General features: G+C 53.2%; 1 protein-coding gene across 1 annotated transcript; it reads left to right on the top strand.

Annotated features, from left to right (window-relative positions):
- Positions 1-18,477: 18,477 nt before the first annotated feature.
- ASCL2 (achaete-scute family bHLH transcription factor 2) lies at positions 18,478-20,351 on the top strand. The gene is made up of 2 exons (XM_086383849.1): positions 18,478-19,349; positions 19,942-20,351. The coding sequence occupies exon 1, from the start codon at positions 18,751-18,753 to the stop codon at positions 19,330-19,332; it is 582 nt and encodes a 193-aa protein (XP_086239975.1). The 5' UTR covers positions 18,478-18,750; the 3' UTR covers positions 19,333-19,349; positions 19,942-20,351.
- The last annotated feature ends 1,729 nt before the right edge of the window (positions 20,352-22,080 follow it).

Here is a 22,080-nt window from a genome sequence, read left to right as displayed (position 1 = left end):
ATTTGAATTATAAAGAACACAAGGATTTTAAAAGTTTGTCAACTTAAAAAAAAAAATCTGCTGGGACTTTGATCGAGACTGTATCAGATCTATAGATCAACGTGCACCCAGGCGGAACGATATGGCCGGGCCGCATAAGCCTCGGTTGGCCTCGGACAGCCAATCCCCAGCGGCCCCCGCCAGCGGGCCACTGCCCGCGTCATCCCAGCAGCGTGGTGTGCCCGCGCCCGCTGTGCGTCGGGACTGGGGGTCGGTGCAGCGAGCCCTTCCTCCTGGGACATGGGGCGTGGCCAGAAAGGCGGCCGCCCCCTGCCCCATAATGCCCCGCTCCTTTGTGGGGAACCTGGTTCTAAATCATTAATAGAGGACCTGCTTCTTGGTCCCGGCTTCGTGCAGATGCAGAGCAGCTCCCTCGATGCAATCTATTGAAAGTCAGCCCTTGACATGAGGGTTTGTAGAAAAAGAAAGAAGAAAAAAATGAAAACAAAGCAAAACAAACAGAAAAAGAAGATTAAAAAAGAAAAATTAATGAAAAAAAGATTAGATCAATGTGGGGAAAAATAATATCTATTGGATCTCCTAATCCATGAACATAATCGTTATGATTATACAGTGGAAGTGACAAATAGATTCAAGGGATTAGATCTGATACATAGAGTGCCTGATGAACTATGGATGGAGGTTCATGACATTGTACAGGAGACAGGGATCAATGCCATCCCCGTGGAAAAGAAATGCAAAAAAGCAAATGGCTGTCTGGGGAGGCCTTACAAATAGCTGTGAAAAGAAGAGAAGTGAAAAGCAAAGGAGAAAAGGAAAGATATAAGCATCTGAATGCAGAGCTCCAAAGAATAGCAAGAAGAGATAAGAAAGCCTTCCTCAGCAATCAATGCAAAGAAATAGAGGAAAACAACAGAATGGGAAAGACTAGAGATGTCCTCAAGAAAATTAGAGATACCAAGGGAACATTTCATGCAAAGATGGGCACAATAAAAGACAGAAATGGTATGGACCTAACAGAAGCAGAAGGTATTAAGAAGAGGTGGCAAGAATACACAGAACTGTGCAAAAAAGATCTTCACGACCCAGATAATCATGATGGTGTGATCAGTGACCTAGAGCCAGACATCCTGGAATGTGAAGTCAAGTGGGCCTTAGGAAGCATCACTACGAACAAAGCTAATGGAAGTGATGGATTTCCAGTTGAACTATTTCAAATCTTAAAAGATGATACTGTGAAAGTGCTGCACTTAATATGCCAGCAAATTTGGAAAACTCAGCAGTGGTCACAGGACTGGAAAAGGTCAGTTTTCATTCCAATCCCAAAGAAAGGCAATGCCAAAGAATGCTCAAACGACCGCACAGTTGCACTCATCTCACAGGTTAGCAAAGTAATGCTCAAAATTCTCCAAGCCAGGCTTCAACAGTACATGAACTGTGAACTTTCAGGTGTTCAAGCTGGCTTTAGAAAAGGCAGAGGAACCAGAGATCAAATTGCCAACATTCGTTGGATCATTCAAAAAGCAAGAGAGTTCCAGAAAGACATCTACTTCTGCTTTATTGACTATGCCAAAGCCTTTGACTGTGTGGATCACAACAACTGTAGAAAATTCTTCAAGAGGTGGGAATACCAGACCACCTGATCTGCCTCTTGAGAAACCTGTATGCAGGTCAGGAAGCAACAGTTAGAACCAGACATGGAACAACAGACTGGTTCCAAATAGGAAAAGGAGTATGTCAAGGCTGTATATTGTCACCCTGCTTAGTTAACTCATATGCAGAGTACATCATGTGAAATTCTGGGCTGGATGAAGCACAAGCTGGGGTCAAGATTCCCGGGAGAAATATCAATAACCTCAGATATGCAGATGACACCCCCTTATGGCAGAAAGCAAAGAAGAACTAAAGAGCTTCTTGAGGAAAGTGAAAGAGGAGAGTGAAAAAGCTGGCTTAAAACTCAACATTCAGAAAACGAAGATCATGACATCTGGTCCCATCATTTCACGGCAAATGGATGGGGAAACAGTGGAAACAGTGGCTGACTTTATTTTTGGGGGCTCCCAAATCACTGCAGATGGTGACTCTAGCCATGAAATTAAAAGACACTTGCTCCTTGGAAGAAAAGCTATAATCAACCTAGGCAACACACTAAAAAACAGAGACATTACTTTGCCAACAAAGGTCCGTCTAGTCAAGGCTATGGTTTTTCCAGTGGTCATGTATGGATGTGAGAGTTGGACTGTGAAGAAAGCTGAGCGCCGAAGAAATTGATGCTTTTGAATTGTGGTGTTGGAGAAGACTCTTGAGAGTCCTTTGGACTGCAAGGAGATCCAACCAGTCCATCCTAAAGGAAATCAGTCCTGAATATTCATTGGAAGGACTGATGCTGAAGCTGAAACTCCAGTACTTTGGCCACTGGATGCAAAGAACTGACTCTTTTGAAAAACCCTGATGCTGGGAAAGATTTAAGGCAGGAGGAGAATGGGACCACAGAGGAGGAGATGGTTGGCTGGCGTCACCGACGTGATGGACATGAGTTTGAGCAAGCTCCAGGAGTTGGTGATGGAGAGGGAGGCCTGGAGTGCTGCAGTCCATGGGGTCACAAAGAGTCGGACACGACTGAGCAACTGAACTGAACTAAAGTAGGTTTGTCATGGCTCTTCTTCCAAGGAGCAAGCTTCTTTTAATTTCGTGGCTGCAGTCACCATCTGCAGGGATCTTGGAACCGAAGAAAATGAAATCTGTCACTTTATTTTATTTTTGTAGATTTGGTCAGATTTTTTCAGATGATTATGGTTTCTATGAATTAAAACATTTCGCTCTTACTTTCAGTTGCTTTCTTTCTCTTGCCACATGGCACCAGCTAAAACTTTCAGAACAATGTGAGACAGCAGTCTTGACAAGAGACATCCTTGTCTTATTCTTGACCTTAGGGAGAAATCGACCAGTTTCCTACCATTAAACTTGAGGCCTTTATTAGGCTGAGGAAGTGTCCTTTGATTCCTAGCTGCTGGCACTTATAAAGTTATGAATGGCTATTGGATTTTGTCAGATGCTTTTTGTGAATCTATTGAAATAATGACATGGCTTTTACTTTTAAATTTAATGTTGTCACTTAATTGGGTTGATTATGTTGAACAAACTTGCATTTCTAGAATTAATCCCCACTTGTATTGTTGGATTTGAGTTGCGAAGCTTCTCTTTAGATTTTTTCGCCTCTTATGTTCATGAGGAATATCTGTAGTTGCTTTTCTTGTCTTCATCTCTCTTTGGTGTCAGTACAATGCTGGCTTCACAGGATGAATTGGCAAGTATTTCATCCTTTTTCATTGTTCTCAGTGAGTTTAGGTAGAACTGGTTGTATTTCTTCCTTAAATATTTCAAACAAGTCACCAGCTATTCTATCAAAGCGTGGAGGTTTTTTGAACAGTAAGTTTTTTCCCTTAACTACAAATTTAGTTTACTAAATAGATATGAAGCTACTTTGGTTATTTCTTTTTGAATTAATTTTGGCAGTTTGTGATGAGTTTGTTATTTGTGTGCAGAAACACAACTCATTTCTGTATGTCGATTTTGTATCTGGCAACTTTGCTGAATTTGTTGATGAGTAATAACCATTTTTTGTTTTGTTTTTGATTTGTGGATAGGGTTTTCTATCTATAAATTCAGGTCATTTTCAAAAAGTAGCAGTTTTACTTCTTTCATGATTGGATGTCTTGATTTTTTTCCTGCTTGACTGCTCTGGCTAGGACTTTCAGTACTTCGTTGAACAGGGCTGTGGCAGTGAGCACCCTCTAACCCTGATGTTCGGGGAAAGGCTTTCATCTTTTCATCACTGAGTATGATGTTAGCCATGGGATTGTCATATGCGGACTTGACTATGTTGAGATGTGTTCCTTCTATACCCACTTTGTTAGGAGTTTTTTTTTTTTTATCATGGAAAAATGTTGAATTTTGTCAAGTGCCTTTTCTGCATTTATTGAGACAAGAATATGATTTCCATCCTTCATTCTGTTAATGTGATGCATCACATTGATTGACTTGTGTGTGCTGAGGCGCCCTTTCACCCCAGGGATGAATTCCATTTGATCAGAGTGTACGATCCGCGTAATGTGTGTTGCGTTTTGTTTGCTAGTATTTTGTTGACAATTTTTGCCTGTACATTCCTCAGCAATATTGACCTGAAGCTTTCTTTCCTTGTAGTTTCCTTATCTGGCTTTGGTATCAGGGTAATGTGATCTCGTAAAATGAGTTTGGGATTATTCCTTCCTCTTCAGTTTTTGAAAGATTTTGAGAAGAATTGGCACTAATTTTTCTTTAAATGTTTAGCAACTTTCACCAGTGAAACCCTCTGGTCCTCTGTTGGGAGGTTTTTGATGAATGTTTTTAATCTCCTCACTCACGTGACTCTTAAGATTTTCTGTTTCTTCAGATTCAGTGTCAGTGGGTTGCATCTTTCTAGGAATTTGTTCATTTCCTCTAGAAACAGTGACGTTGCTCAGAGTGGTCTCCTGTCGATCTTTGGGTTTCCGTGGTCCCAGCTGTAACGTCTGCTCTCCCTTTTGTAATTTTGTTCATTTGGATCCTGTCTTTATTTTTTTTTTCCTTGGCTAGAGGTCTGTCAATTTTTCTTTATGCTTTCAAGAACCAATCCTTAGTTTCATTAATCTTTTCTATCATTTTCCTATTCTTTACTTCATTTATCTCTGCTCTAATCTTTACTATTTTCTTCCTTTTGTTAAATTAGAGCTTAGTTTTTTCTTTTCTATCTCCTTGAGATGTACTGTTAATTTGGGGGGAGACTTTTCTTTTTTCTTAATGGATGTGACTCCAGGTTTCTTTTGATTAGTTCAGCACAGAATATCTTTTGAAATCTGTACCAATTATTCATTGTGGCTTAACAAATACCCCAAAGCTTAGTGGCTTAAAATAATAAATTTTTTATCTCACAGCTTTTTTCGGGCAAGGAAACTGGGCGTGATTCAGCTGGGTGCCTCTGAATCAAGGATTCCCATGGGGCTAATTTTTTCCTTTTCCTCAGGCCCCAATAGGGCTTATCTCGGCAGAGCATTGAACTGTTACTAATCCTATTTTTATTTAAAATTTATATTTTAACTTTCATGAATTTTTAACTTGAATTTGTATTTTTTAAAAAGTACTGCACTAAGGTGTTGTTATCTTGATTGACGAGTCTTTTGCTCCCTTACGTTACTGACTGAGGCAGTGCCTCACTCACCGCATCTTAGACTCAGCCCTGGGTGTGTCTCGCAAGATAATCAGGGCCTCTTGAGCCACTATCTCTCAGAGCACTGTCTTACTTTTAACACGTTTGTGTCTTTATATTGGATGTGTATTTCTAAAAAGCAGCATAGACTTAGATGTTTCTTTATTGTCCGTTATGACAACATCTGCCTTTTAACTGGGATATTTAGACCATTTACACTGAAGGTTATTGTTGATTTGGTTAGGTCTGTCATCCAACTGTTTGTTTCCTTTTTACTTACCTGCTCTTTGCTCCTTTTTCTAGCTTTAAAAAAATGAATTGAATGTTGTAATTTTAATTATGCTATTAGTTCCTGGCATCTAATCTTAGACTGGCTTATTAACTAATATTGTTGGCTCATTAACTATAACCTTCATGGTCTTATTTTAGTATTTGCTTTAGGATTTGTAGTTTATATCTTAAATTCATAATCTGCCTTCAAGTGATATCATACGACATTACACATAGTGTGAGAGCTTTACAAGAAGCTCTTCCATGCCCCCTCCGCCCTTTGTACTATTGCTGTCATGCAATCTACTTCTGCATATCTCACAGCCCACACCATGTTACCATCATTTTTGTTTACACGTTGACTTATCTTTTAAATTTATTTTTATTTTGGCTGTGCTGGGTCTTCACCAGGGCACGCAGGCTTTCCCCAGTTGTGGCTCGTGGCTCTCTAGGGGTGGCGTGCAGGCTTAGTTGCTCCATGGCATGTGGGATTTTAGTTCCCCAACCGGAGACTGAACCTCCACCCCTGCACTGGAAGGTGGATTATTAACCACTGGACCACCAAGAAGCTCCATGACTTAGCTTATTTGTTTTTAGATATATTCAGGTAATAACAATTTACATGTATTTACTCATATAGTTGGGCTTCTCAGGTGGTGCTAGTGGTAAACACCTGCCTGCCAGTGCAGGAGGTGAAAGAGACTCAGGCTTGATCCCTGGGTCAGGAAGATCCCTTGGAGGAGGGCATGACAACCGCTCTGGGTATTCTTGCCAGGAGAATCCCGTGGACAGAGGAGCCTGGTGGGCTACAGTCCACGGGATCACAAAGAGTCAGACCTGACTGAAGCAACTTAGCTCACACACACTGATATAGTTACCATTTCTGATGCTCTGCGTTCTTTTGTGTACGTCTATAATTCCATCTCATATAATTTTCCTCCTGCATGAAGGATTTTTTTTTTTTTTTTTTGGCTGCCCCATTTGTCACATAGGATCTTAGTTCCCTGACCAGGGATTGAACTCATGTCCCATGAATTGAGAGAGCAGAGCCACTGTGCTGCCAGAGAATTCTCATGAAAGACATTCCTTAATATTTGTCTAGTGTAGTTCTGCTGGCGATGAATTGTTTCAGCTTTTAAATGTCTGAAAAAAACTTTGTATCTCTGAGTTTTTGCAAAATACTTTCACTGAGTATAGAATCCTAGGTTAATAGATTTTTTCTCTATATATTTAAAAAATTATATTATTGCATTGTTACTACTGAGAAATCTGTATTTTCTTTATTTTTATGCCTTTATGAATACCTTATTTCCCTGATTTTTTCTTTTTGGCCATGCCACATGGCATGTGGAACCTAGACCACAAGGGAAGTCCCCAGTGGGTGTTTTAAAGTATAGATTTTGTTATTATTCAGGCATAGCAAGGCCAACAGAGCCGAAGATGACCCTTGAAAAGACAGTTACAGTTTCTGAGAGGAGGGGGCAGGACGGGATGCTGGGGCTGGGTCAGGAGGCAGAGGGAGTGGAGAGAGTGGGAAATGTGGAGGGGAGCCTCTGCTGTGGTTTCCATGGACGGAGTTGGAAAGGCTGGATGAACAGGCTTAATGTTGGCTGGTTTTAATAATTCCAAGGTGCTCTGGGGTACAGGGGCTCCCCTGGCTGTCTGGTTCCTGATCTGGCATGATGAGGGCAGGGGCTGGTGGTCCTGAGCGTCAGAGCCCTATAGAGGAGGTGGTGGGTCTGTGCTCTGCCCGAGACGGTTTGCATGTCTGGCTTTTATCTCTAGGAGCCAGCCCCTCCCAGGGACGGGCAGTCTCTCCAGGGTCCCTGGAGCCCCAGGACGTCAAAGCACCAAATATAGACTAGAAAATGCAGTATTACAACGCAGCTTGGTGCTCCCTGTCCGGGCCTGTTGTGGCTCAATATGGTAGCATGAGTCACGCATGTGTTCAGCATTTGAAACGTGGCCAGCCCAATGTAAGTATAACAAAATACACATCTGATTTCCAAACTTGATGTGAAAAGAAATTGTGAACTGTCCACTTAATGGTTTTCATATTGATTATATGTTGAAATGTTATTCATTTGCATATATTATTAAAATTCATTTCTTTGTTCCTTTTTTTTTTAATGTGGTTACTAGGTACTTCAAAGTTACATTGAAGGTTCACATTATATTTGCCTTGGGTGGCCTGTGGCTCTTCTAACGTGTTTCCATGGGGACTTCACAGCCCTGGAGGTGGGAAGGACTTTACACCCCTCTTCCACACGGGAACACCATACTCTTCTCTCCAGAGCAGGCTTTGAGTCTGTTCTCCCAGCTGGGGTGTTTGAGTCAATGTGACTGATCACTGGGAGCTCAGCTTCCACACGATCCTGGGACGTCTGGGAGGGTGTTTCCTGGTGAGGCTGGCATTGATTTGTGGGTGCAAGAGAGCAGGCGGCCTCCCTGTGGGGTGGACACCATTCTGTCCAGTGAGGCTGGACCAGAACACAGGTAGAGGAAGGAGGGCTCCTCTGCTTCCTGTCTGGTTTCTCAAACTGGACACTGACCTTCTGCCTGCAGAGGTCCGAGACCTTCAGACTCGGGCTAAATCTCACCACTGGCTTTCCTGGGTTGCCCTCTTACAGATTGCAGATGGTGGGACTTCTCAACCCCCATAATCAAGTGAGCCAATTTCCCAAGATAAATCTGTATCTCTCATGGTTCTCTTTCTCTAGAGAACCCTATTAATAACAAAGATCTGGGTACTGAGAGTGTTTCCAGAGGGTACAGAATGTTAAGAGTGAATTTTCTGAATTCCAGGTTTCTAGGATCAGTTTTCTAACCTGATGGGGTTTAAAGACACCAATGGCTCTATTTCCAGGCAGAGTGAAAACACTGGCAGTCCATGATGGGATCTGGCAAGAGAGATACTCAAAGTATGAATATCCACACCCTCCCCATCAACCACTCACACGAAGCAAGGAGCTGCACTGCTCTTTAGGGGAGACTTTCGAACACCTTCGGGAAACTGGAGAATGTCGTGACCTTGGCTGGTGTCTCCTGGTGCCTCTGGACAAAGTGGTTCAAGAAAAGTGTGAGTCTGAGATTTCAAATTCCCAGCTCAAGAGTCTCATAAATAATCTTAGAGATAATCTCAGAAAATAACCGCATAGTCATAAATAATCTCACAAACAATCATAAAGAGCTTCTGTGTATGGCCCGAGGAAAGCCTTATCTCCTTCTGCTGCAAGATTGAGATTACTGAAGCCACATGCCCGATCTCATCCTGACTCACCATGTGAACTGAGCTCCCAGCCTTGCAGGGTGTCTATGGTTAAAGTAGGAGGACCAGGAGACTGTGCGGTGGGGTGAGGACATGTGGGAAGATCCTGGAGGAAGGAGGGGTCCCAAGCCCTCAGATTCTCCTGAGTCCTCTTTGCCAGTGGAAGCAGCCTCTCCAGCCCCAGTGAGTGGGAACCTTCCCAGCTCCATCTGGAGGGGCTGACCCTGCATTGCCTGGGGAGATGCTAACAGTCCCCTGGAGACAGTTGCCATGGAGGATGCTGCTGCTTCTCAGGACCCACCCTCACCACCTCTTGGCTTCTAGACCCATAACTCGACTCCAGTCCCAGCAGGTCCCCAGAGGCGAGGGGCAAAGTGTGACTCAGGACGAGGTGTTCTGTGCTCCAGAGGGAGCGGAGTTTTCTGATCTATGCAGACAGAAGCTGAGGGGACACGAGAGACAGATGCTGAAGGTGTAGGATGCTGGAGGATGAAGTCTGTGGGACCGAATTTGTGGACACGGGCCTCTAAGCGGAGATTCTGGATCTCCTGCTGCCGCTCCGGAGAAGGGGGTGCGGGTGGGGCTCTCACTGTTTGTTTTGCTGCTCGGCTGAGACAGGGGCCAAAACATGGCCTGTCACGATGGCCTGAACCGGAGGTGGCCTGTCTCCCTTGTTCAAAGGTTTGGGGACATGGGATGTGAGAGTGGGTTTGTCGAGTAAGGCCTGCCCACCCTCCTGGGAGGGCCCAGAAGACCCTCTCAGCACGACTGTGGGGAGCACACCCATGGGGAGCCCCAGCACCCCCAAGGACCATATCCTCAGAGGGCTGCATCCTCTGCCATCCAGACCTCGTGGTAGGAGTTGTGGTCACTGAACTGGGAAACCTAAGTGAGCAGGGGCACTGGGCCCCAGGGTGGCAGGGGCCTAGTGGGGGCACTCGCTGCCGAAAGCAAGGTGGGCACGGCGGCGGGCATGACCATCAGGGGCAAGGCAGTGGCCAGGACAGTCGGACTGCGCTGACCCACGGTCTTAGCTGCTCGGCCCTTGTGCTGGTGTGGAAGCCTGCCGGGTTCTTATCTGGATAAGGAAGAAGTCATAGGCCAAGTGAAGCAACATCTACCTGAATCATCAAGACAGAGGGTCATGGCCACTCAGTGAGGCCCCAGGCTTGAGCCAGTTTTCAGACCCAGGACCTTGAAGGAAGGGGAGGCCAGGGCCCCTTGAGGACGGACCCAGGACACCCCTGGATGCTGTCGGTCTTTCTCCCAGCCTTCCCCGGAGGACCTGCCGCAGCTCACAGGTGACTGTGTGCCGGGGAAGAGGAATAATGAGAGTTTCCAGGGGCCCCTAGACTCTGGCCCTGAACCCATACCCACTCCAGGAGACCCAAGCCTCCCTGGGGACCCCCCAGTCAGATGGGCCCCTGGAGGTCAGGGGGTCGGGGCCGCTTCAGCTCAGGTCTGTCCATATCAGGCTCACCGGAAGGCACAGCTGGCAGAGAAATCCTCAGCAGCTGGCAGAGTCCTCACATGGGTTCCCTGACTGTAGAGGAAGGGCTGTGATGGGGGGAAAGGCCAAGGGGAAACCCCTAGAACAGCGTCTCCTGACGAAGACAGCACAGCAGCCAGCATCCCTGGTTGGACTGCAGAGGTCAGTGCCTCCACCCAGGACTTGAAGGCTGGAGGGGTGGAGGGGCGGTGATTCCCACGGCAGCCCATTCTATTTGGCTTTCGAAGAAGACAGTGGGTCTTGGAGAAATGACAGCGGGTGCTCTTAAGCTTGATGAGGTGGTGACTTCAACTGTAGCTGCTGTATCAGACGTGCTTTCACTGCTCGAGCAAATTCACACCTTCCCTAGTGCCCAGCATGCAACCCCGGATCCGACAGGCACCTCTCCCTTCATCCTTGTGCCTAAGGCCCAGCAGAAACAGTTTGCTTTTACCTGGAAGGCCAGCAGTACACCCTCGCTGTCCTACATCAGGGGTGAGGCGACTCTCTAGCCCTGGGCCACAGCTGAATTCACAGAGACCTTGGTTACTTTCCCTCCCACAAGACATCACACTTGAGCACTACACGGATGGCATTTTGCTGATTTTTGAGCCTATCGAGCAAGAAGCAGCAACTACTCTAGGCTTACAACATTTGTGTATCAGAGGGTAGGAAATAAAACCAATGAAATTTCAGGGGCCTTCCATCTCATTAAGATTTCTAAAGAGTCCAGTAAAGTGGCAAGATATCCTTTCTAAGGTGAAGGATAGAGTATTTCATCTGGTCCCTCCTGCAACCAAAAAAGGAGACAATGTAGTCCTCATCTGGGTGTGTTACTCCAGCCCACTGACCGACTAGACGATTGCTGGGTGGGGTGGGGGCTCTGCTACAGGTCTAGGCTGTGCACTCCTGGAGTCACTGGGTGGGGTGGGGGCTCTGCTACAGGTCTAGGCTGTGCACTCCTGGACTCAAGTGATCTAGCAGATCCAGCGGTCCCGGAAGTGTCAGGGCAGAGACAGATGCTCTTTGAGTCTTTGGCAGCCCCTAGAGATGAATCGCAGGGCAGGCCCTTAAGATTTGGGAGCAGGACTTTGCCATCCGCCCTAGAAAACTGCTCTCCTCTTGAGGAAAATCTCTGGGCCTGCTACTAGCCTTAGCAGAGACTGAACACTTCACCACAGGTCACCAAGTTACCACGTGACCTGCTCATCATGAACTGGGTGTTATCTTTATCTGACCCACCAAGCCAGAAAGCTGGCTGTGCAGGGCAACACTCCACCATCCAATGGAAGTGGCATGTAGCTGAGCCTGACCAAGCAGGCCCTGAAGGCAGAGGTTAGTGACCTGAAGAAGTGGCTCAAATGCCCATGGCTCCCATCCCTGCTACACTGCCTTCTCTCTCCCTGCCTGAACCTATGGGCTCGGGGGGAGGGGGTGGCTTCCTAGATCTACCAACAGAAGAAGAAGCACCTCAGTCTTGTTTACAGATGGTCCTGTGTGATATGCAGGCTCCCCCCACCAGAGGCAGACATCCCTCAGGGACATGGTGAAGGGCAGTCCTCCCGGCGGGCAGAGCTTTGGGCAGTGCACCTGGTCCTGCACTTTGCTTGGAAGGACAAATGGCCAGATGAGTGGTGATAACTGGACTTATGGGCTCTGGGCAGTGGTTTGGTTGGGTGGTTAGGGACTCAGAAGCAACATGACTGGAAAATCGGTGACAAGGGAATTTGGGGAAGAGGTATGTGGATTGGCAAGAACCCTGAAAATATTCACATCCCACATGAGTGTTCACCAAAGGGTGAACTCAGCAGAGGATTTTAGTAACAGAGTGCACAGGAGAACCATCCTGTAGATCCCAATCAGCCTCTTTCCCAGCCACCCTATCATCGTGCAGTGGGTTAAGTAAAGTGGCCTTGGTGGCAGGGATGGGGGCATGCATGGTTCCAGCAACATGGATTCCACTTACCAAGGCTGAGTGTCCAACCTCCCAAGACCAACACCAAACCCCAGAGGGGCCAGCCAGCTACCTGATTAATTACACCGGCATGTAACCGAGCCGGACGCTATGGGGACTTCCTGGAAGACAGCCCTCCACTATGTCTTGTCTGCAGAGAAACTTCAGCCTCCCAAACCTTCTCTGAGTTCCAAAGAGTAAATTTAATCACAGAAGTCAGAAAATGCGGAAAGAAAGGAAAACAGTCAAACAAGACAAAATAATACTAGTTTAGCCATTAAACAAAGTTAAGAACCTTGAGTTCCTCCTTCAGGGCTGTACATGATATTCTGAGCCATGTCCTTTGAGCTGCTTTGCAGACACTGAAATCCCCACCAGGTGGAGGAAGTTAACTGCAAACTGCCCACCAGCACAGAGACCCCAGATGGGTTGGAACCAGAGGGTGGACGATGTTGGCTCTGATTAGCGCATCACCAACCAATCAGAAGAATGTCCATGAGCTGATCACCCACCCCACAGCCTCTCTCCCTTACCCTTCAGGGAGTTCAGGCCTTTTGAGCACCAGCTGCCTGGACTCCTTGCTTGGCATCTGCAACAGACACTACACTTTTCTTCACCACAACCGCGTGTCAGTAGATTGGCTTTTCTACTCCCAGGTGAGTGGACCCATATTCAGCAACAGGACTGTTTTCATCATGGCTCCCCTGGTAGCTCAGTTGGTAAAGAATCTGCCTGCAATGCAGGGACCCCAGTTTGATTCCTGGGTTGGGGAGATCTGCTGGAAAAGGGATAGGGTACCCACTCCAGTATTCTTGGGCTTCTCTTGTGGCTCAGCTGATAAAGAATCAGCCTGCAATGCAGGAGACCTGGGTTTGATCCTTGGGTTGGGAAGATCCTCTGGAGAAGGGAAAGGCTACCCACTCCAGTTTTCTGGCCTGGAGAATTCCAGGAACCGTATAGTTGATGGGATCGCAAAAAGTCAGACACGGCTGAGTGACTTTCACTTTCATCATGGAAGAGACAGTGTTTTCTTCCTACTGGGACAGACACCCATGCTGGATACGGCTTTGCCTTCTCTGCATTCAGTACTTGTGCCGAAGTGAATCACAGAATGCCTTATCCACCTTGTGGTATTCCACACAGCGTTGCTTCTGATTAGGGAAGAAAGGGTGACAAGGGGCCCCTGCCTGTGGAACGCACCACGTTCCCCACCATCGTGAAGCAGCTGGCTTGCCAGGTGGTGGAATAGCCTTTTGAAGACTCAGTTATAGCACCAGCAAGGTGGCAATGCCCTGCGGGCTGGGGCGGGTTCTCCAAGAGGCTGCATGTGCTCTGAGTCAGTGTCCACGGTACGAGCTGATTCACAGCGGAGACTCCTGGGATGAAGGGGTGAAGAGGCAGTGGCCCTGACTGTGATACCAGTGGCCCACCGGCGTGACGGTTCCATCCTGTCCCTGAGACCGTGCACGCTCCTGCTCAGAGCTCTCAGTTCCACCAGGAGTTAAGCAATGAGTCCACTGAACCGGAAGTTAGGGCTCACCAGCCACTTCGGGGTCCTCGTGTCTCAGAATCAACAGGCAGAGAAGGGACTCACTGTGCCGGCCGGGGGGACTGATCCCGGAGTGGGAGGCTTGGCCGCTGCTCCCTCCTCACGGGAGGTGAGGAAGCGCACGAAGGCACCGGGGGTCTGGGATTGAGGTCAAGGTGAGATGACAGCAGCCCGACCCAGGCAGGACCACTGATGACCCGACCCGCTAGGAGCGATGGTTTGGGTCCACCACCAAGCACAGAACCACAGCAAGCTGAGGGGCTGAAGGCACAGGGAGCACGGAGCAGGCGGTGGGAGAAGGTGCTTACGATTACTGGCTACAGCCTCACGACCGTTACAGAAACCAGAACTGGAGCTGTGGTATTTATGTCCCCCTTCTGCTACGGTTATTGTTCAGTCACTAAGTCGTGTCCAACTCTTTGCGACCCCATGGACTGCAGCACGCCGGGCTTCCCTGTCCTTCACCGTCTCCTGGAGCCTGCTCAAACTCAAGCCCATTGAGTCGATGATGCCATCCAACCATCTCACCCTCTGTTGCCCCCTTCTCCTCCTGCCCTTCTGCTGTAAGTGTCATGGAACCAAACAAACTTGGGTTTGCTCTCCTGCGTGCAGTAGAGCCAATCTACTGACAGGTGGTTGTGGTGAAGGAAAGAAGTGCAGATTTATCGCAGGTGCCAAGCAACGAGTCCAGGCAGCTAGTGCTTAAGAGGCCTGAACTCCCTGAAGACTCATAGGGTGAGGGAAGGGAGTGATGAGTGATCGGGGTGAGTGATCAGCTTGTGGACGTTCTTCTGGTTGGTCGGCAGTGAGGAAATTGGGAGGCGATATCAACCTTTGATTCAAACAAGCCTGGGGTCTACCCGCTTGCAGGCAGCATGCAGTCAACTTCTCCTGCCTGATGGGGCTTTCAGTACCTGCAAAACAGCTCAATGGACATGGCTCAGAATACCATCTGCAGCCCTGGAGGAGCAACTAAAGGTCCTTGACTTGAATGGCCGCACTATTCTTTTGTCTTGCTCAAATGTTTCCTTTCTGCGTTTTCTCATTTCTCTGATTCCATTTAAAGTGTTTCCACACAGGAAGCAGGGAGGAGACGTGGCGGGGTGTGCGGGGAGGGAGGCTCCGTTCTGGGAAGGTCCCACTGGGTCCTGCTTGGTGATGCAATTGTGCATCTCTGTTTGTCTCCTGTCTTCTCCTCTCGTCATGTGACATACGATGCCCTGACTTCGAGTCACAGCATTTAGGCCTGGGAATTTACACCAGTGTTTAAGGATGTCGGGAGAGAGGCACACCCCCAGGCCTCCTCGTCCTCTTCTGGGGCAGGAGGGCATGTGCTTTCGTTTGTCGGCAGGACAGCTGCACACATGAGGCAGAACTATGACCTTTCTATTGTTTTTGTCTGGAGCTCAGGCATGGATTCAGGAGCTGGGTACAGGTGCCGCATTGACAAGGGGTGGATGTGTGATGATCAGTTTTGAGTGTCAACCGGCCCAGCCCACAGGGGCCCAGATTAGACTTTATTTCTGGGTGTGTTTCTGGATGGGGTGAAGATTAGAATCAGCATCTGCTGCAGTGCGGACCAGCATCACGGAGTTCGCTGAGCGCTTGCACGGAACAACTGATGCGGTGGGAGGAATTCACCTTTCCTCCTCCGTCTGGCTGCTGGAGCTGGGACCGGCCAGCTCGCCATCTCCCGCCCCTTCCCTGGGGCTTACACCACCGGCCCCCAGGTTCTCAGCTCTCCACACTTGGATGGGATCCCCCAGCACACAGGCTTTCTGGGTCTGCCTCCTGCAGATGGTAGACGTGGGGCTTCCCGACTCTACCATCATGCGATCGGGTTCCTCGTCATAAACTTCTTGTTACACGTTATCTGTTTCTCTGGAGAATCCCAACTGGTCATTGGTGGGTATGATGCTTGATGTCTGGAAGTACTTCATGTCCCATGGCTCCTGCCCACCCTACTGAATTCCAGAAGGTTCTGGACTCCCAAGTGACCTGGGCACACAGGTGGGACTCCTGCACGAGGGCTTCAGGACAACCTGTGGGCTTGGAGAAGCTGCTGGCTTGGCCCAGACTGGCTACCCGCCTCCCACCTGTGCCCTGACCCAGAGAATGCACTTAGGCAGCCAGGGAGGAAGGCCCTGGAGGGGTGGATAGGGAGGTGGGCAGCAGCCCTGGGCCGCAGGAGGAGTGAGGAGCCCAGGCCAAGGCAGCTGGCAGTCAGTCCTGCTCGCCCTCACCCAGGCATGGAGCTCACCCAGCCTCTGCCGAGTCCAGTTCTGCCCCAGAGAAGGGGGACCCAGAGCCTCTCTGGGCCTCACGTGTCCCCAGGGTGCCCCACATTTTCAGGGTCTACACCCCAGTCCCATGGAGCCCATGATTTCAGAGTGGGCAAGCACTCAGCCTTGGTCACCCTGGAGCAGGGGTTGGCATGTCCCCCTGGAGCAGCAGGACACCGGGCTGCTGGGACCTCTCAAGGTCAACAGCAGAGCTGGGCCTGGACTGCTCCCCTGTCGCTCGGCCACCGCCCACTCCCGCAGTGGCCAGCTCCTTTTGATCCTCTGTGCTGGACGTGAGGTCCCCTTAGCGAAGCATGGTCACGCATGGCCTGGGCACGGGCGGTGCCCTGTGGACACAGAGAGAAGGGTACCTGTCTTTCCGCGTGGAGCTCTCAGATGGACACCCAGGATGAGGGGCACGCTGAGCACAGCACGGCGCAGAGGGATTCAGACAGGGCTCTGGTGACGCGGCCTCAGAGCTGAGCGTGAGGCCAGCGCAGAGCGGGGCCAGGCTTAATCCCCAGGCCCGGCCGTGACCCAACTCGCTGGGGTAATGACCCTCCTGCAGTGGACAGGCGGGAGGGGGCAGAGCCAGAGCCCAGGAGGCTAGGCAGAGGCCCCGAGGAAGTTCAGGCAGGGCCCTGTTTGCAGGACTTGGGAATTCTCCTTGGCACCCTTGCCACGGGCAGGCAGATTCCTATCTGGCTGGGGGTTTGCCAAATAACCCTCAGGGAAGGAGGGGGCGGCTCTTACCAGAGAGGGGGCGCAGAGGCCAGCCAGGCCTTCCGCTCTGAAGGGACCTGATTCCTATCTGGATTGCTCCACTGGCCAGAGGTGTGACTGTGGACACATTCCATGTCCTTTCTGAGTCAGCTTCTTCCTGAGAAACAGGGCCCCACACCCACCTGGCTCCTGGCAAGTGCTAGACTCCAGGTCACTTCCTACAGGAGGCAAGCCGACCAGACTTGCCAGAATCCTTCACGGGGACAGGAGCCAGAGGGCGCCACCAGGCAAGCAGGAAACCCTCGCCACCGTGCCCCGCGGGGTCCTCGGGAGGCGCCCCAGCCCCCTACCCCTTTCCCATGCCAGCACAGTAAGTCTGCTCGAGGTAGCTGGGCCCGCCCCTTACCCCCGCCCTCCATTCCCGGAGGTCCTGGCCCTAAGGGTCTGGTCACTTTTCGGGAAAAACCTGCTGGGTATGGCCTCCCGAGGGCACAGCCATTTGGCTGGCCTTCCCAGGCCGCGGGGCAGGACAAAACTCTCCCATTAACGGCGCACGTCCAAAGTCCCTGCCCCCTCAAACCCCGAAAGGTACGCCCGTCGGTCAGGGGGAAAGGCGGCTGCCCCTCCCCAACTTCCCCCACCGGCCAATCCCAGCGCGGGGGTAGGTGGCCGGTGCTGGCACTGAGGGAAAAGGGTCATGAAGGCGGCTAGACATCCACGGGTGAGCGGCCGGAGGGAACCGGTCCAAGAAGGGAGGACGATTTCAGGGGAATATGGAAAGCAGAGGAAGCTTCGAGAGCGGGGCGGGGGGAGACGGGCAGAGGGGAAAGGCAGGCGGACTGCCCCCCGGGGTCCAAAGCGGTCTGAGCAAATCTCCAGGCCCTTCGCCTCAAAGACGCGCAAGGCCGGGGGCAGACTGTGTACGTGGCAGGGAACTGGGGGAACGCACCCCAGGAGCCAGACCTCCGGCCTCCACCCCACCCCAGCGCGCCACTTCTTAAGCCCCGCCTTGGCGGGAAGACGGAGTGGCCCTCTCGCAGGCCCCGTAGAATAACAGGTGGGCGCCCGGCCAGGAACAGGTGCGCGTGGGAGCGCGCGCCCACCCGGGTGGCGGGGAGGGGCCGGGCGGGGCCGCGCGGGCGCCAAGCTTTGTTGGAGACGCTCCGGGAGCCACGCGTCTGGCATACACGCTTCCTCCCAGGGGCGGGCGTGGGGCCGCGCCCGCCGCGATTGGCCGAACGGGCGGCCCGCCATTGGCTGAGGCTCCCCCACGCCCCTCGGCCTCAAGGGGCGGAGCGTGGGTGCCGGCTGCCCGGCGCGTGCTGCCCCCGGGGGTCTCACGCGCCTCCAGGCTGGCTGCGCAGTGTAGGTGGACACACCCTACCCTCAAAGGCGGACGCGGCGGGGGTCGTACCCAGGACCTGTGAACAGCAGCTTCGGGGAGTGGGGGGCGGTGCGCACGCGGGGCCCGCGGACTGCATCTTGGGGGCGCACTGGGCACCTGCTGGGAACAAGGACGCACTGGGGGCCTGCGGGCTGTGCCTGGGGGACTGGGTGCGGTCTTCGGAGGCTCACGGCTCGGTCTTTGCAGACTGTGCGCCAGGGGTTGGGCGAAGCGTGGCGCGAAGGGGAGGCAAGGGAAAGAGGGCGTGAGAAAGGAGGCGGCGGCGCGGAGGAGGGTTATCTATATATTTAAAAACGCGCCGCCTGCGCCGCTCAAGGAAGACCTGGCGAGCGTCTGACAGCACGCGCGAGTCACGAGCCCCCCACGCTCCTCGGCGCGCACTGCCCGCCCTCTCTCGGCCTCCTGCGCCTTGCTGTCCCCGGACCTCGGACGACCTGGGGCCGCGTACCCGGGGGAGTCTTGGCAGCGCAGTGCCCGATCTTCGTTGAGACTTGACCGGCGTTCCTCCGCCCTCGGTTCCTTGCCCTCCACCTTCGTGCGGCGCACAGAGACTGGGGGAAGCGCGGGGCGAGTGGATGCAGACGCGATGGACAGCCGCGCACTACCCCGGCCCGCGCCCCCGGCGCCTGGTGTCCCGGGCTGCTGCGCCGCTCGGCGGCGACCGGAGTCCCCAGAGCTGCTCCGCTGCAGCCGCCGGCGGCGGCCGGGCGCGGTGGACCCCGGCAGTGGAGCGGCGGCCGTGGCGCGGCGCAATGAACGCGAGCGCAACCGCGTGAAGCTGGTGAACTTGGGGTTCCAGGCGCTGCGGCAGCACGTGCCGCACGGCGGTGCCAGCAAGAAGTTGAGCAAGGTGGAGACGCTGCGCTCGGCGGTGGAGTACATCCGCGCCTTGCAGCGCCTGCTGGCGGAGCACGATGCTGTGCGGGCCGCGCTGGCCGGGGGGCTTCTGGCCCCGGCCGTGCGCCACCCCCTGCCCCGCGCTCCATCGGGGACCCCCGCCACCGCCGCCTCGCCCTCCTGCGCCTCGTCGTCCCCTGGTCGTGAGCACAGCTCGGAGCCCGGGTCCCCGCGTTCCGCCTACTCGTCGGACGACAGCGGCTGTGAGGGCGCCCTGAGCCCCGCGGAGCGCGAGCTGCTCGACTTCTCCAGCTGGTTAGGGGGCTACTGAGCGCCCGGCCCCGCAAGGTAGGCTCCGAGAAGCGGGAAGGAGGGAGGGCTGGAGGGAGGGCGGCTGGGCGCGTGGAGACAACGGCCTCGCTGCTCGCGCTCCCGAGAGCCCACGAGGCCCAGAGCGACGGCCTGGATTTCGCTCCCTCTTTATTCCTCCCCAGACTTCTTCAAGCCTGTGCAAGACTAGCGTTTGTTTGTCCGGGATTGCAAAACTTCCCCCTCGCTGCTCCGCCGCCGTAGGGGGAGCGGGGAGACGGAGGGCTGGGGCGGGTGAGGCCCCGACTGTTTGCGGATCTCGGGGCAGACTAGGGCGCTGGGAGGCGGAGAGACTTTGCATTGCAAATTGCGCGCCCGGCCCGGTGGCAGAAATGAGTCGGCGGGGCGCGGAGCCCTGACTCACCCCGGCTCCGAGCGCTCGCCCCGCCCGGCGCCCGGGGCCGGGCCACACACCGAAGCCGAGGCTCCCACGGAGACCTGGGCTCCAAAACCCACCCAGAGAACGAAACTGCCGACTCCGCTTGTGGGGGTGGGGGAGGGCCGGGCTGCGTGGGGTCTCCGGGGCCGGATCCCGCACTAACGCACGTGCCTGCCCCCTCTTCCCTCTCAGCGGCGGGGAGCGCGCTCACCCCTGCGGAGCCAGCCGGTTGGAAAGGCTCCCGCCTCCGTGTTCCTCGTTCCGCGGGCCAAGCCACCACCGAGCCAGGGATCCAGCCGACGCTCCCCGCCATCCAGCCTGACCCAAGGCTAGTGTGCAAGCGGTCCCGCCTGACCTCCTCCTCCCGGCGGCAGCTTCCTCGGACCCCAGCCACCCTGTCCGCAGAGACCTTCCACTGGACTGGGGCTGCGGAACCGACACTTGGAGGTTTGAAGGGGAGAGGGCTTTATGACGACGCAAATTATGTTTTTTTTTTACCAACACATGGACTTGAACTGCTCAGGGACACTGGCGGTATGAAGGCTTATTTTTGTACAAAGAACCCTTAGATTTAGAACACAATAAAGACTGTTTATTCCCTCTTCCTGGAAGTTGTGAACCTGGCTGAAATCTCCCGTGCCACAGCCCTTGGGCAGAGTCCCTGGTGGGCGTCCCCTTTCAGCTCTGCCAGCTGTGGAGAGACCAGCCTCAGGAAACCTGTTTTAGGGGAGGTGGATCTATGTATAAACCGGTGCTGTGTATCAGTGGTGGTGGGGGTACCCGCTCCATATCCCTGAGGCCCCCCGTGATCCAGGTGAGGGTCCCCGTGTGGGTGGGAGGGTGGTGGCTTCAACCCTGGACCCAGAAGGCCCACATCTGTGGTCACGTCTCCCTGGACCCCGCGCCTCTGTCTGGGGGTCCACCTGGCGGCCGCCCTGCCAAAGCAGTTCATGGGCCCGGGCGGGCCTGGGGCTCCCGTCAGGCGTCGGGGCGCTGGAGGGTGGTCCAGACAGGGCTGCCTCACAGCTGGGACGCTGAAGTCTGCAGGCTGCTGACTGGGATCAGGCTCTGAGGCAATGCCCAGCATAGGGCTCAGCCCAAGGGGGTCCGACCAGTGGGCCCCCAGGCCGCCCTCTGTCTCGGGGTCCAGGTTGCTGCTGTCAGATCCCCGCTGTCCGCCGCCAGCTGGGTGACCCCGGGCAGGGCTCTCCACCTGCCAGTGGGGGAACCTACAGTTGCAGGAGGACGGTGGAGAGGTGTCTGGCCGTGTCCAGCCCACCATACTCGGCCCTCCGCTGCCACGCCTGTGGCTGCTGGCCACGTGTGCCCTGCAGGCTGCAGAGGCCTGGGCCCTGCCCACCTATTTGCGGGTGGGGGCTGTGAGGGCCTCCTCTGAGAGGAACAAGGAGGCCCCCCCAGGCTTCCCAAGCTCAGAGGTGATTACTCAGCCCTACCTTTGACCAGAGCCTCGGCGGCTTTGAAGTCTCACCCTGCCCAGAGCTCTCTTTTATTGCACGGGTGGGGGTGGAGCCGACCGGGATCCCCCAGGCTGCTTTCGGATGCTGAAGGCACCCCTTCCTCCTGCGGGGAGTGGTTGGGTCATAGCCGTTGGAACCTGGGCAGGTTGGGGCGACTGGTGTTGGCAGAACGGATGTCTCCCGGGTGAGCAGGGTGACAGGCTGGGTGGGTCTGACGAGGCTCAGGCTTGGCGGGGTCAGCAGAGCAGCTGTGGCTGGGGACTGCGGGGCCAGGAGTGACCTGGCCTCGTCCAAGGGACAGACGAGGCGTGTTATGTGGTCACCCGGCAAGGGCCAGCCTGCAGCCTTCCCCAGGGTCCACAGCGTGGTCAGTGACCTCACCGAGCCTCTGGCTCCGGCCTCTGCTGGGTCTCCTTACCTTGACCCAGGGAAAGGCATGCAGCTCTCAGGACCTGGAGTGCTGGTGGGCAGGGTAGTATCACACATGGGCGTTGGCTGGCAGGGGGTAGAGGGGACGCACGGGAGGGGCAGGCCGAGGGGGACTGGTGATGAAACTCTGCCAAGGGTAAGAGCTGCTGTTTTTGTGCTTCTGTTTTTACGGAAAATCCCAAGCACGTGCAGAAGTTCCAGAACTTCCGCCGGACATGTTCTCTGCGCCAGGCACGGAGGATGCGCTGGTGCCTGAGGAAGCCTCACCCTCATGGAGCTGACGTTCTAGCAGGGCACACAGGCTCCATCTAACCCACAAGTGACATTGTTGTATCAGGCGTCCAGCATCCGGCCTGGTCAACGATGGACACGCCAGATGTGGGAGAAGGCTCTGAGAAGCCCCCATCACCAGCACCAAAGACTG

The sequence above is a fragment of the Bos grunniens genome, chromosome 29 (genome assembly GCF_055505025.1).
Source record: "Bos grunniens cultivar Pamir isolate PY7600 chromosome 29, Bosgru_T2T1.0, whole genome shotgun sequence".
NCBI classification, from domain to species: Eukaryota; Metazoa; Chordata; class Mammalia; order Artiodactyla; family Bovidae; genus Bos; species Bos grunniens.
This window is presented reverse-complemented; position numbering and strand designations above follow the sequence as displayed.